Source organism: Aythya marila (genome assembly GCF_965140915.1).
Source record: "Aythya marila genome assembly, contig: HAP1_HAP1_SCAFFOLD_167, whole genome shotgun sequence".
NCBI lineage: Eukaryota > Metazoa > Chordata > Aves > Anseriformes > Anatidae > Aythya > Aythya marila.
In genome coordinates, this window is record NW_028137335.1 from 642,785 (window position 1) to 658,601 (window position 15,817).

The 15,817-nt window shown below is 40.2% G+C and overlaps 2 protein-coding genes across 2 annotated transcripts in view; both read right to left on the reverse strand.

Annotated features, from left to right (window-relative positions):
* Positions 1-11,709, reverse strand: part of LOC309890889 (ATPase family AAA domain-containing protein 2-like) — a gene marked incomplete at both ends in the record, with an annotated part of 169,813 nt that extends 158,104 nt beyond the window's left edge. Inside the window, 3 exons of the mRNA XM_082785284.1 lie at positions 10,008-10,096; positions 10,470-10,644; positions 11,609-11,709. Of these exons, the coding sequence (XP_082641410.1) occupies positions 10,008-10,096; positions 10,470-10,644; positions 11,609-11,709 (365 nt within the window). The remainder of the gene's footprint in view (positions 1-10,007; positions 10,097-10,469; positions 10,645-11,608) is intronic.
* Positions 11,710-11,857: 148 nt separating this feature from the next.
* Positions 11,858-15,817, reverse strand: part of LOC309890890 (uncharacterized protein) — a gene marked incomplete at both ends in the record, with an annotated part of 84,286 nt that continues 80,326 nt past the window's right edge. The window contains 2 exon segments of the mRNA XM_082785285.1: positions 11,858-12,047; positions 12,273-12,395. Coding sequence (XP_082641411.1) covers positions 11,858-12,047; positions 12,273-12,395 — 313 coding nt within the window.

The following is a 15,817-nucleotide window of genomic DNA, read 5'->3' on the forward strand; positions in this document are numbered from 1 at the left end:
TCCCCACATAGCCAAAAAAACACCAGTTGAAAGAGTTTTCTACCTCTCTCCACGAATTTACATTCACATATCCTATGACTGCAAAAATAGAAGGCGGGGCTCAGGAGGAACAGCCAGTGCTGGAAATGAAAAAAAGCAGCCTGTTTCTTCAGAGTCTTAAGCCTATGCTACTAGGAACAAAACAAAACAAAACAAAACAAGAGGAGAGGAGAACAACAGCGGGAAATTTACCTATTCTCCACGTGTTCAATTGCAAAGCCTCCTCTGGAGGATCAACAGTTGTGAATTCAGTGTGCTTAGGAGAAATCAGATCTACATCTGAACCACAACTATTTCAGTAGTATCACGAACTTCTCTTACTCTGAAGAAGCAGTCAGCACCATTTCTATGTTAGCAAAGAGCTGGATAGAGTCTGTTATTCACATCAAGTAGTCAGGCAGGTTTCTTTAGGAAGGCTGGGTTTCACTAGAACATGACTAGCCTGTAAGCCTCATGGCATCACCTTCCATCTTGACTGCTAAACCTCCTTGCTCCCTACTATCTTCTTTGCCAAGATACAGCTGTCCACATTTACTTTTCCTACTTGGCTGGACTGAATTTAAGAAGGTATCTTGCAACTCTTCCTCTTGTTTGCCACTTAATCATCAAACCAAATGGAAACTATTTGCCTTTAACCTCTTTATTTCAGGCCTTCTGATGTAGCGGCACCGCTACAGTGGCTGGGGACTGCAGGCAGCTGTCTGGAGAGGTCGAGGAGATCTGCTGGCAACTTTGAAGCAATTTCCATCCCTGGAAGATTGCAAAAGTGGGCAAACCCAGACCAACCCGATCTCATTTCAAAGTTAACCTCGCTTTGAGCAGGAGGCAGGGCCAGATTACCTCCGCAAGTCCCTTCTATTCCTTTTCCCCTTAGAATCTGGGGATGTTTCAGCTAAAAAGGAGGGCAGAAACACTCTCAATAGGTGTCCACCATGTAGTAAAACAGTGCCGTGTACCTGGTTAACCTCTGCAGCCCGCAAAGCATTTCTATTTGCAGCAGTGCCCTGACCCCAGCCTCTTGGTGAGCTCCGTCCTGTGCTGCTCGGATGCTCCCACTGCTCAGACATGGGGGCTTAGAGAGCCACCGGGCCAGCACAAGCCCCTCAGCTCACTGTCAAACTTCACATTTGGCATCTTTCACTTCACCAGTGCCGCCGGACGAGGAGCCCAGCGATGCCTGATGCCGCTCCGGGCTCACCTAAACGGGGGGCTGGAAATTCAGATGCAAAGCTGCGAAGGTTTTTCTTAGTGAAAGCATGGAATGAGTGGCCATCAGTGACTAACCTTACAGGAAGGCATTCACTTTGTGAATGCTGCAGTGAATGAAGACTGAAGGCGTTTTCTGAATGACCTAAGGAGAGTCCTCCCCGAAAAGGAGGATGGTTTATTGTCTATGTAACATCTCCTTTGAAGGTTCGAGCACGAGATCCACCAGGTTTAAAATCTCAAGACACGGATCTGCCATCACAGAAGCAATACATTTCATCTACTAAGCCTAAATACCGTATTTTGCCTCCTCTGTAGGTTTAAAAAAACACGGCCTTGCTTGAAGGAATGCATTCTCAGATATTCTACCTATTTACAGTGCTTTAATTAATACCACAGACATGTTGTGCTGTTCAGGGGAATTTGCAATTACATTTTCATTTCCAACCAAACGCAGCCTGACACAAATTGGGAGTAACAGAAACGAATCATCTGGAAGCCGGGATATGCATCATTCGCCATTTTCTAAGAAAATGACAAAAATATAAAACCCCAGCAGTCTGAGAACGTGAGCAATGAGGTAAAGGCATGATCAAACAAACGCGAAAAACTACTACAGGAAAACTATTGACAGACTAAGGTTAGCTGCTCTGAAAGGGCTGTGTGGGTGGACCCATTGTCTTCAAGTTCAAGCTTTTTCCTGCAGAAACTGCCAAAAATTACGCCAAATATAACAATGGTTTTGCAAGATGGATAAACGTCCTCCAGTCTGAAAGGGAGAAGAAAAGCCAGTGAATGTCCACATCAAGAGGACTTTGCTGATCCCCAGGTATATTCAAGTTACATCTGTCTTTGAAATATACGCCCCTAGTTTAGGCTTATCTCATAAATTAAGGAGAAAAAGGCATCTAAGCAGCCAATTGGAGGAAAAAGAAAACACACTGCACTTATGGTTGATTCCTATTGAGGAGTTCCAGATGAAACAGAGAACAGGATCTCAAAACTTATTTTTACAAACTGCTGCTCTTATTCCTGTTCCCACAGGAACTGACAGTTCAATAAAGGGCTTCAGACTTCACTCAAGTAGTCCTGTAAATACTGTTTGTCATTATAAGGAAAGATCTCTGTGCTTTTCAGTGCTGTGACACGCCTACGTATCAAAGCCTTTTCACGAGCAAACCGTGTTGGCATTTGGACTGGCTTTTTAGAATGAAACCAGGGCTTTCAGCAAATAATCCCATAAGAGACATTTGAGAGTCAGCAGAAGTAAAAGCACTGCCTCTGCTTCTTGCAAAATCCTAACAGTGCAGCCCTAAAAACAAAGTTGAACCTTCCCCAAAACGCTGAGAAATACGAACACTGACAAGTTACAGACACACACGGATCAGCACTAATTTACCTTCTGTGGGTCAACGGGCTTTGCAAATTCCCTGAAACGTCTGTCAGTGGCAAGTCTGTGAGTAACGTCCCTCAAGAAAATTCTAAGGTCACGCAAGGTATCCTCCTCTTCCTCCTCCAGCATCCTTACTTTTGTGGGGATCACTCTTGTGGCTTCTGAGGCTCAGCTGGTGGTGCTACAGGCACAACTTCCAATGTCCAATCAACTTCAATTCATCAGGAAAAATTAGCCAATTTACAGTACTCAGATAGAAGCATATGACAAATTACTGACAGAAAATGACCACCAAAGCAAAGCCCAAAGAGCTAGTAACTTTGATAGGAAAGTTTTAGATGTACTTCTCATATCCTCCTCACCTCTTTTCTTTACAGGAGGCTTAGCCACTTCATTTAGAATTAGGTCCTCAAAAAAAGGCTGCTCTCTCTGCCCTACCAGGCAACTCAATATTGCACACTTCTCCAAATTCCGTATTAAATAATTTTTGCATCTAAAGCAGAAGGAGGAGAGACATTTCAGATTTAAGGCCACAAAAAACTCATCTTCTATTCCAAAAAGACGAGTACCTTTTCAAATTAAGAATAACCTGAAGAACACAAACTGAAAAAAGTTATCATCCTGGCCTTAAAAGGCTACATTTTCACAGGCTGGCACGGCAAATTCAAATATCACCTTTAAGAATCACCTGTAGAATTAAAGCTCGCTGAAGGGATTGTACGCTACACTGGTAAAGTAATGGCTTTCACCACATCCAACAGCGCCTCCTTTGTATTTACTTGCCTTGCTGCAGCCTTTACTTAGAACCTTTATGGCTATCGAGGGAAGAGACAGGCTTCAGCAGACAAGTGAGGGCTTTTTGCTGAGTTTTTATTTCTCTACCAAAAGGTGTCTGAAGTAGCTAGTACCTCTACGTCTTCCTCCATTTTCAAGTTCTAGTATTAAAAGGTAGGTGAGGAATTTCACTACTTATTTTAGAAGGAATTTACAGCCTGTACAAAAACTTCTGTGGGAACTCAAGCACTTTCAAAGCAGTTGATAATAAACACATCTAGGTAAGACCCGTTCTCTTCCCCCAATGACTGAGACCAAATCATCAGAATGACAACAGCGTGGTCCTGTTTTGGGCACCTTCCCTTAATGTAAACTCTCAGAAGTCAATGAAGTTCTGCATGTACTTTTACTACAGTTTATTTAGGAATACAACTAGAATTCGATTCCAAAGTTACTTTAGCAGAAATTGGAACTCAGCTTTCCAGCTTGGAAAGCTTTGGCCTATATGAAGAAAGAAACTGATTTACTTACTTTTTTTTAATCAAAGTGTTTCAATTCTCTACTAAATTGCATTATTAGCAGTTTACCCAACATAGCATGGAATGGCAGACTGTCAGAAGAAATCTCTTCAGTAAAAACATCCTCTTGTCATTTCAAGCACTGCATATTCTTGACTGAACCACTTTGTAGCCACCAGAATTATTGTATTAATTTATTCTTTGCATGTGTGAGAAGGGGGTGAAAGTCACTTGCTTGACTCCGAAAAAGCCTTAAGCAGATGCTTTCACAGTATTTTTTTCTCTAAGCAAATTTTAAGTGATTTGTTAGGGTGCCTGAGTAATAACAGCATGCATTTAAGAAAGCACAGCATTTTGATGCTGAAAGCATTCATAAATTACAAGACACTGAAGAAATAGTAAGGAAGGTATTGACAAATACCTCTTCTGGGAGATCTGAGTGACGTACATCAGACGGAGCAAGCAGCAAAACTGGCGAAAATGCTGGAATGTTACGAAGTAGAGTTAGAAAAGTAAGTTTCAAGGCAGGTCCAGCGTTGTCCCACCATAAATGGATACCTAGGACATAAATTGTGCTTGGTGCTGTCTTCTGAGCATTTCGGATCAGCTAGTGAAAAGGAAAGTTTGCGTAAGAAAACTAAAACACGTACAAGAACCTCTTAATACATAGCTACATAGCCATCTGACTGCCCCATGAAATGAAACTACGTGAACAGAGTGGCAAGCATCCTTTCACATAAGGAATTTCTCTGTGCACCCTTTCAGATTATCAGTATTCGGACAACTCTAGTCAGAAGATGGGAAGGATATATTCAGGCAGTGGCTAGACACCGTAGCTATATGGCCACAGCCACAATCATCGCATAACAAAGAAAGGAAATGTCCCTCTTAAGGGACACATCAGTATTCAGTCGTGTAACTTGTCTGTCCTTACTTGTATGGCTCTCAAACGTTTCCACTAAAGGTAAAAATATTTTAAGGTAGTGATGCCAAACAAGAAAATGGATTTCCTGCCTAAAAGTAAAAACACCAAATCTGTTCATTTTTTCTAGTTAAAACCACATCACTGTGCAAATGAAGTGTTTTCTGAATGTTAATGCTTTTATTGCACATACTGCAACAGCACAAGTTGTGTATGTCTGTGCGAAAACAAAATAAACAGAAGCCCCAAACCTTGGTTGCCTTACTAATATAATTTAGAAGAAGCCTACAAAAAGTAGCCGACATGCAGTCTGATACAGAGCCATCTACTGGGAGCACACAGTCTTAGGAGGCAATGAGAACTACTTTCTGGATCCCAGTGACATGAACAGCATTTCTTTCCACAAAGAGATGTTTATTAGCAACACCGCCCAGCTTCCTGAGCTGCTAGCAACAGCCTCACTGTAAAATTGGGTATGGAAAATGTCGACATGTACAACATCCGGATTGTTTGTGGTGCTGTCTAAAAGAAAAGGGGATTTTCAGACAGAAGCAAACATCCCAGCACATTAAAACAAGGCCACCTCCATTACCAATTAATTTTGCTCACCTTACTTGCAACTCGATTGATCCTTTACATACAGTCAGTGAATCCGATGAGAAGAAAAAGAAAAAAAGGTACCTGTCCGCAGATTTCTTCTGGCGATGCAACGTTTGTAAGCAGAACAGAAAGGTCCAGGGTGTGAATGGGAAACTTCTCCAAAACGTGCAACACCACAGGTGCCACGTAAGAAACCTGGCCGTACCCTTCTTTTCCTACTATTAGCAGACGGGGCTGGCATGATGTTGGTTCGCAGAAAGCACTCCTAGAACAAGAGTTAAGAAAACAAGTTTATAAATGAGGTGCTGAATAGACACACAGATGTTCCAAGTAATTTTCCTATAGACTTTCTTTTCCCTCCCCAAATAATCCAGATGGCAGCGGTACATTAAATACATGAAAGATTTCCAGTTAAGTTATTCACTCATTCCAATTGTTTCATCTTCTTCCCTTGTGTTTCCTATTCTTTAGTAAACCAAGACTGCAAATTAATATCCCTGCAATCTTGCTTTACTTTATTATAAATTTATTATTTATTATATATTTAAAATTTACTTTATTATAAATTTATTTTTATTTAAAAATAAATTGGTGAGGAGCATTTGTTTCCCCACTACAATCAGGCTGTACCTCTGCTGGCTTAAATCAAAGATGCTAGAGACTTAGCCTTGCTCTAAAGCACAGAAAATCTTCTGGACAGCACAGCAATAGAAACGGAGAAAAATAACTGATCCAGCTGTGACAACATGATCTAACTTTCCAACTGTGGGCTTGCATGACTTCCATACTAAAATATCACAAGATTAACACAACTTGGTGGCTTAACAAATAAAGACACCATTCACATTTTTCTCAAGGTGTTTTAACAAGCCCTTTCTCAGTTTTCTTTCTGCTACATAATTCACTACTGGTTTAACAATCATGGAAAACAGAAGGGCAAAAGGTGGCAACACAAACCCATAAAGGTGGGGTATTTTTAGCTAAAAGGACAGACTGCACATTTATGTGGTCTTGAGTCTTTCAAAGAATGCCATGGATTAAGTCAATGTGTTCTGGTAGTCTACGGATCACTTTGGCTTACAAAGAGAAGCCTGGGCTTTTCAATTTGGTCATTCAGAGCAACTTCATTACAACTTTAGTCCCTCCACCCTTTCTTCTTGTGAATACCAAGCACCCCTTCAACACACAAACTTGATGTTGCCCCTTCGTCTACCACCCCTCGCACTTTTAACAGCTGGAACTGTTTACAAAGACTCAGCAGACCTGAGAATTTAAACATAACAGGGATCTATCTTTCTTTACCTGCTGAAACAGAGGCATTTTTTCTCTGGTCCGTTAGGCATTCCATCTTTTAATTCATCTCCAGAAACCAAGCATGCATCGTCATCACTGTCAAACATATCATCTTGTAAAATAGGATTGGAATGCTCTGAAAGGCAAAAGAGGTTTGTTAACTTTCCTGAATAGCCTTTGTCTCTTTCTCTTCCATTAATACAGCTTCTAAATCAGTGCCAAAACCCTTTCTTCATTTGAGAGCACACACTGAAAGCTATTTCCTAGAGTTCAGCCCACCACAGATCTAAGGAGATGGCACAAGGCCCTACAAAGCTCTACTAAGTCCCACTGATGTGTACGTATAAGGTATGCTACTCTTGGTGATTTTTTTCTCCCCCTTAGAATAAAGGAGATTACGAACAATTTCTGCAGTTGCTAAATAGCTAAAACAGAAACAAACAAGACCATTTCTTTCTGGAGGAGGTTCCCACAATGAAAGCACGGGGATAAAGGACGTGATGGCCACAGAATTCCATTCATCTAGTAAGTATCAATGCTGATTGATCTCACGTGCACGTGTATAGTACGATCCACAAACGTTTAAATTAGGAGACTGGTTAAAAATGATGATAGCTAAAACAATAATTAGCTTAGACCAGTTATACTTGTATCCTGGTTCTGACATTCTTCAGAAAGGAATTAGAAACATTGACCTAGAAATGCTTCCCCTCCAAAGATCTGAGTTTTGATTTTTTAAAGAAAAATAGGTGCCTTATACTTCAAACCTCAAGTCAACCTCTACAAATGCTAATTATCTTAGCTGCCCTCAGAAGCAGGATGCTTCAGTAGAGAACGCATCGTCCTTTACTGTGTATTAAGTCATTCAGAGCTTCCATTTGGCATTTCAGTTTCGAATCCACAATAAAACCTATGTGTTATATTCCAGACTTGCCCAAAAAAAAGACACGCACATGCAAATAATAAAATTCTACCACCATTATGTCTGAAACCTATAAGTTGATTGCACAAACCACAAGTTTTTGCTTTAGCAGAATTATAAAGAAGTGGATGCTGTGGTTATACCTTGCTGTCGGTCCTCCTTTAGTGCAAGCTGTGCATGCGGGAAGATCTTCTGCACAACTTGTAAAATATTCTCTACTGATCTTTGAAAAAGTGGCTTGAAAATGGGTGAGAGTGCTTGTACGGGCGAAGTCTCGATCCTGTTTGAAGCTGGAACAACCTTCTTCATAGCCATGAAAAAGTCCTTTGCTTTTATTTTAATAGAATTAACATCTAGCTGCAACTTCTCCCTACTTGCATAAATCTGAGGATAGCATCAGCGTAAAGAACACAGAGCAGCTTCAGTACAGAGGGATTTGATATCTGCACCACAGTCTCCTAACAAACAAAAATCAAACGTTACATCAGTCAAGGCCCAGGTTTACAACATGCAACATTTAAAGAATTTGTAATGCCAAAACCAAACAGCTTAACAGGGAATTCAAAGTGCTACCGCTCTGCAGGGAAGTTTCATGCTGCTCACTGCCTGATATCCTGCGCTTATGCAGCTGAAGCAGACTCCTCATCAAAAACTATACTCCTGAGGAAGATGCCCCAGAACCATTTAACGTTCTTAGACAACAAGAGGAACGACAACAAAGAGTAAATAGATGAAAGGATCTCACTCAGATTGCTATGAAGGTGTGCCAGCTGCCTCGTTGACTACTTGTGCAGCAAGGCACAAGAGCATGGGTACTGCCTGCTACAAGCTAAGGTTCTTTACAACTTGGTCACAAGCAAGAATCCGTTTTGGTTTCAGTCTTACCAATGCATTTCTCAGCTAGTTCATCAAGCAACATGTCCGGTGGCTGAGGGGTCCAGTCACCAGTATGAATCTTGACAATTTCTTTTCTAGCCTGGAAGCAAAATCATTGCATTTTAGCTTGTCCCAAGTTTTCCTTAAAAATACCAACAAGAAACAAACAAACCAAAAAGCAAACAAACAAACAACACAAAACAAAACAGTCCTCCCTCAAAACCCCTCATCTACTAATACACTTTTCTTACTTGCTCAACTTTCAAGTATTTTACAGTTATTTAATATACACTCTGCATTGTCAACCAGGAAATTGAATAGTTCTTATTTGTTATACTGAACTTTTTCTAGGAACCTACAGTGAAAGAAAAGGCATTTATAGCTTCAATAACAAGTTTCCAAACTACGAGACCTAAGGACCCAGAGGAAAATACTGTAATGAAAAATTTATCCAGAAACATTTCTTTGCTGTCCAAAAAACTTCTCTAAAACTTAGCAAGCTTTCATTGGGACAGTCTCATTACTTCATCACATTTGCTTTCCAGTCAGTAAATTCACAGAAAGCACTTCTGGCACAATGCTTCCAATTGCTACAATTACTATAAAGAAGAAAAGAATTATGACTCAAACTACTACCACCGAGCAGGGGCACAATCAAATGCAAACACGTCCCCTATTCATTCATAAGGGAAGGATTGAGACCAAAAACACAACTTCATGATGAAAGCGCCCAAGTGGACTAAATAATTAAGCAAACAGGTACAACTTGGGGAATGAAAGGTTTGGTTATAGAACTAACTACTTGGTGGTATCATCCTGACCATATATATCCAGTACCAGATTTGCCCTCCATGGAACAACGCAGTGTCTCCACGTATCACTCTTTTGTTCAAGTTGTCAATTTTTTTCCTATAAAGTTGGACTTTGCCATGGTAGCACTAACGTTGAATTTAAGTTCTCACCTCTTTATCTGGCAAGTTGAAGAGGAAGTGTCTGCCAAAGCGTCCTGGTCTTCGTAAAGCAGGATCTATAGAATCCAGTCTGTTGGTAGCTCCGATTACCACGATCTCCCCTCTGTTATCTATGCCGTCCAGAAGGGTCAGAAGAGTTGAAACAATGGAACAAATAGAAAAATATAAGTTTTACTTACTGGTTCAGTAAATTTTGTTACATTCCACATGACTTTCTTCCATGAGTAGTCATAAAGGACAAGCTTTTTAAGGACAAGACTCATTTTAAGACATAAAAAATAGGTAAGTTAACACAGACCACATGCTGATATCAGGCTTAGTAAATTGGTTTCTACTATCGTTTAGAATCACCTGTTTTGGCATTGAGTTACAAGTTTTCAGGATAAATTAACATGCTCACAGTAAATTAAACAGGTCATCATCCTTTTTTTTTTTTTTTTTTTTCATTTCCCAAAGATCAAGCAGATTTTATGTAGGTGCAAAACTGTAATACCTATGAATGTGGTCTTGTTTACTGGAGCGCACAGGAGCGAGACCATCTATCTCATCAAAGAAAATAATTGAAGGTCGCATCTGACAGGCCTAGCAGGAAAACACAGAGTAAAACAGCATTATTTAAAGGAAAAATGCACAAAAACATCATGGTTGGAATGTCATCTAAACTAGATTTTTCACTTTAGCCTCTAGGACCTCTACTGATAGAGCTACTGGAGTATCTGGCATGACTAACAGAAGACAGCAGTCTGTGTCAACCCACTGTATCCGGGTGACAGAAAGCAAATCGTTCCAGTAGTTCTTACAGCTGACATTCACAGCAGAAACACTGGCATTTCCATTTCAGGGGGAAAAAAAAAATAACAAAATACAAAAAAAGAGCAAGTGCTACTTAAAAACGTTGACCACAGAAAATAATGGTTTCAACTCTGACAGAATACACTGTGCATTTCAACCTTACCTGTTCAAATAACACACAAAGTTGGCGTTCTGATTCCCCCACGTGTTTTCTCATGCAGTCCGAAGCATTTCTCAGAAAAAACGATATTTTCCTGTCACTTCGACTATATTCACTGGCAAGTGCACGAGCAACTAGTGTTTCCCCTGTTCCTGGGGGGCCATAAAATAGACAACCTCTGCAATAAAAAAGATCCAGATAGGAAAAAAAAACATCATGATGAGTACCTCCTACAACCATCGTCTCTAGAACAAACTCGTCTTTCCTAACCAAAACACGTCATGTACAAGACAGCAGTAATAGCTGAAGTGTGGGTAGAGGCAGAACAGACAGAAGTTGCGCGTTTCTACAACGTTTCACGAGAAAATTCATTTTTTTCACCCAAAGAAATGAATAAGGGGGTAACTCAAACGTATAAAACCTTCAAAAGAGAGCATACTGTCCCAGAAGGACACTTCCAAAACTGCTGACAAACAGGGTGATTACAGCAAACAGGAGCCAAACGGGCAAACTTCAGCACAGAATCTGAGAATGGGCTGAATGGTGAATCACCAGTTCATTCTGCAGCAATAAACTGCATATTCTTGCTTTCACAATATGCAGAATCTGATAGTAAAGCATTTAATGCTCCTTTCAAAAGCATTAAGTTACTGGGTTTGGTCTCTCAGACCATCTATTGCTGATGGCAAGTGAGGAAGCCTAAAGCCGGAAGGAAAAGCGATGCCTTAGCACTCAGAGGAAAAAAAAAAAAAAAAAAAAAAAAGAAAGCAAAAGTAGGCAGGAAAAACAACTGGGCTTCCAGGCAACATATTACAATTGACTTCCACACTAGATAATCCCTTCTTGCTTACAGACTAATCAAGCTGACTTGTACATAAAACTGAGAACAAAACCACTCCAACCCAACTAACCCAACTTTTTAAAAACACCAGATGGTAAAACTTACAATTTTCAGACATTGCTTATATTTTTAACCTACAAATATTCTGGATTCTATCCATTTTTAAGAAACCACTTTTTGCTACTACTAAAACAAATGTTCACCGCTGCCAAAAATGTTGAAGCATGGAAGCATATTGATACCTTAATTGAACTTTCTCCTGAAAACAGCTGACTTACGATTTATCACTGTCATGAGTTACCTTGGGGGCTGAATATTGAACTGCTGAAAAACTTCTGGATACAGGACGGGAAAAATCACCATCTCTTTCAAAGCTGCGATGTGTTCCGAAAGACCACCCATGTTCTCAAATCCAATCTAAAGAGAAATTCAACACCACAGAGTTTGTATGTTAAAGAAAGCAGCAACCTAGATCAAGGTTTCATCAGAAATTATCTCAGCACAACGCAAACATTCTGGGCAATTTTTGAAGTTGCTTTAGAGAAAACCATCAACAAAGGTAGTTGTAGATGGCGCACTGAGATCTTTCAGAATCACTGGAAACACTCGCTGACACGATGATTAGTTTACCACTTACCGCATTATCTATTTGCATTGCATCTCCCTGACTTCCTCCAACTTTCTTTTGATCCCTCCGAACTCTCTTTAGGTCCCGTTTCTGACGTTTCACTCGAAAAGTCCTGATTTGAATTAAGGAGAAGTTATAGGGCTTCTTTTTCTTTAAGATGCAGCTCGAAGATTTTTGTTTTTCATAATGCCAAGCAAATGTAGAAGACATTAATTAATATATAGAAGACCTAATTAATTGACATAAACTTACACAGTTACATTTAGATAAACTTAAACATGGCTAAATATTAATTTGAAGGAGATTCATCCCTCCCCTATTCTCTAACGACAGCAACCTTCTTGGAGATGTGCTCTCGCCGTCCTCACTGCTCTCACCACCCTCCTCCGTATCACACGTGCTAAGCAAGGGAGATGAGCAAGAGGGTGTAGAATCACTGATGTCATCTGCACGTCTCCGTCTGCAAGCAAGCATATAAACCAGAAAGTTAAAAAGAAAATAGAGCAGATACTAAGTAACACCAAAAATTAAGGGAATTCTATCTCCAAATTGCCTCTGAGATCTATTTTCCAGTCCACTGTACTCCTTAGGAATCTGATTTCAAAGGCCATGACACGATTTTCCTCGTGACAACTGTCTGCTTTCAAGAATGCTCAACAAAATATCTGGCAATCAACAGCATTCTCTACGCACTAACTGCTTACAGAATCCAAAAAGCCTTTATCATTACTAAGGCAATTTATGATTTCATTTAGATCTTTTATTGTTTAAGGTTAACTTCATATAGAAACATTAGTTGATTCCAAACAGAAACTAGAGTCAGTATTTGAGTGATAACTTTTTTTTTTTTTTTAAATCTAACAAAACTTCCAGAAAGCCTCTCCCTCTAAATTGAATAAAATTATTTTCGGTTTTAAGAAAATCCTTTGTATCCTTCAAGATTAAATAGTCTGACTAAGATTTTTAAGGGGGGATTCTGGCTTCAGTTCCAGAACCAAAGAATTTCAGTTACAGAAACTCAGACACTACCTCCATAATCATCTTATCAGCGACCCACAAATATTGGATTTAAAGAAGAAACCAACTTAAAAGTATCCACCTCCTCCCCTCCAAATAGTTCTTTCCTCTCTATCCTCAGACTACCAAAGTACCGATCATAAACTTACTCTGTAATTACCACTAAACTGAAAACCCTTTGAAGCATTATGCAGTAAGGAGACTGACAGCTCTACGGATAAGTAAGAGCTATCACTAGCCATACACCAACCTGGCACGTCTTCTATATTTTTGTGACCCAGCATTTTCAAGTGACTCTTTCTGTCTGACAGAACGCGGCTGGCCCGAGTTAGTCCTCTCTCGATCTCTTTGTCTTACTGAAAGGAAAGAATTTAGAATAATGATACAGATACATTTAAGAGAGGAGGATATCAAAAGATAAAGAAAACGCCACGTGTTTCACTCATCCCTAATTCCAGAAGAATTTTTAACTGTTTTTGCTTTTCATCAGTGCATGGTACAAGTGGAAAACTACGTCCTGTTTAAAGGTGAACTGAAAATCACAAGAGCAAGACCATTAAGTGTGATTAATTACTGTTATAGCAAGGATACATAGCACTAAGTACGCCAAACAGCAAAGAAATACAATGTGCACAGGACACACGTGTCTGATAAAAACAGGGAAGTTCATGTGCAGAATGAAGGTACAGAACTGAAATAGAACTGTGTGCGCAAACACGTCTTTGCATTCAAAAATTCTATCTCACTTATGTGCAAGAAATAAGGTTTTAAGAGAAACTGTGCGTTCAACCTACTTTCCATAGGAGCTTGGTAGCGGTCAACAGGTTTACTCTGTCGAAGGTTGTAACGCCTTGGAACATCTTCACCACCATTTTCTTTGTTCTCACTTCCTCTTGATGTTTGTACTGTACCACAAAATGACACCGAATCGTTAAGTACTTTTGCAAATTATATGAAATCCAAAATGCATTACACAGATGCCTGTAAGTTTTAGTATTAGCATTATTTTAATGACACAGTGGATCCTGCAAAACCTTAAGATGAATTTATGCAAGTCACGTTTCAGAAATCACAAATCCTAGCAGATGAGCATGCATCTGGACATTGTTCTGTGCTCTCTGAAACTGCTGATGGACTTGTCGTCAGCCTCAGTGTTTAACAACAGGCAAAATTCTGTCATATTGCTTAGCTAAGATGCAGATCTTCTGAAAACAGCTATTTCAGAAAGTCACTTCTTAGTTTGAGAAAGTATTTAATGGAAAGGGTTTTAATAATCTGCAATGCTAAGACTAAGCATAGTAATCTAAGTCCAAGTCTAGCTCTGCCACAAATTCTGTGAGCAATAATGGGCCAGACACAGGCTTGAAGCTCACCAATGAGAAAACAATGCCAAATGCACATAAGCTTAGGCCATTAGCTTCTGTCAAGTAACCTGAAGTTGTTTCATGAAAGATGGTAAAAAACGCAAGAACCAGAGTGCAATTATCTACTGGGTTCTGGTGAATATCCTCTCACGTTAACAGCAGGACACCGAGGAAGGAACGTACATACTCCGTTCACCTACCTGTTTGCCACAAGGACTTATCTTTTTTTCTTGGAAAGCACTGCCCTCTCTGGTTTTTATTTTTTAACCCCAAAGGTTGCATTGCTTTCTGAATGCGAGGTAGGTGCCATGGGGTATACAGACAGCACACGGAAAACTGAGCGATCAGGAAATGAGTTTGTGATCACTACCATCTCCAGTCCTTGGTGTTCCAACACTTCTATCACAAAAGCATGAATTTCTCTGCTTTATTGCTCCTCTAACCCTTTCCTTTGTTCCAGTAACTTCCTTTATAACAACACTGACACTTTCCTCACTCTTTTCTGGCGTATTTTTCATTATAAAAGTATAGTCTAGCTCTTTCCTGATTTAAAATTGTAGTTTGCATTTTGATCATCAATTAATTGCCCCGGGCTCATTTCCCATTCAACGTGCTATTTAAAATTCCTCTCTACAAGTCTCTACTGCGCAGCTCCCTGAAAGCCACATACTTTAACCAAGCTTCTCCCTCTAGACTGGCGCCCGCCTTGTATTCAAGCTACTCTTATTAAGACTTTGAGCTAATGTTTTCCTAACTAAACCTCCAAAGGAGTCAACTCTGCCTCTCCCTTACTAGTCCATGGCCCAGCCATTCTTCCTCTGAAGAACTTCCCTCGGGTTCCCACCTGCCACTGTGCATCTCTCTGCTCCTCTGGGCCTCTGAAGGGAGGAGCAAAGTATTTTCTGGGGCTCAGCCTCCTCTCACTGTCTCTCTGAGCTCCTTTGCAGGTGTGCAGCTGAGCTCTATCACATAATCTAACTCATCAGCTATCTACTGCAACACCCTTTTCGGTCCTTAAGTACACTCTTGCCCTCTTCTGATCTGTTTAGAAAGCTCCTACGAGGATGATCTAATTTACTGCCTTAATCACAACTAACATTCTTCTTAAAAACTGTAAGTTTTCCCATCACTTCCAAGTTCATACTGTCTTTCGTGGCTTAACCTCATTCCATAAGTCACTGAGTACCCAGATGACAGCTCCTAATTACAGGCCCTGACAGCAGCTTATGGTGACTGCCTCCTAAACACAGAAATGCACAACGCTATCTTCCCTCCTGCTGAGCTTCACGCTTGGGAGGAGCTTTTCATACACATCTGGCAGCCTATCTATCTTGCTTCCTGAAAATTCTTGCTGTGCTGCTCAGAACCATGAAAACTGTCCTGCTCCTGCTGTAGCAGTATCGCCGTTTCGCATGCTGAGTAATGCTGTCCATTTCTTTCCATTCCCACCTGTCTACAACCATCTGTTGCCTTTTATCTTGTAAGCAGTTTGGAAAAGCGC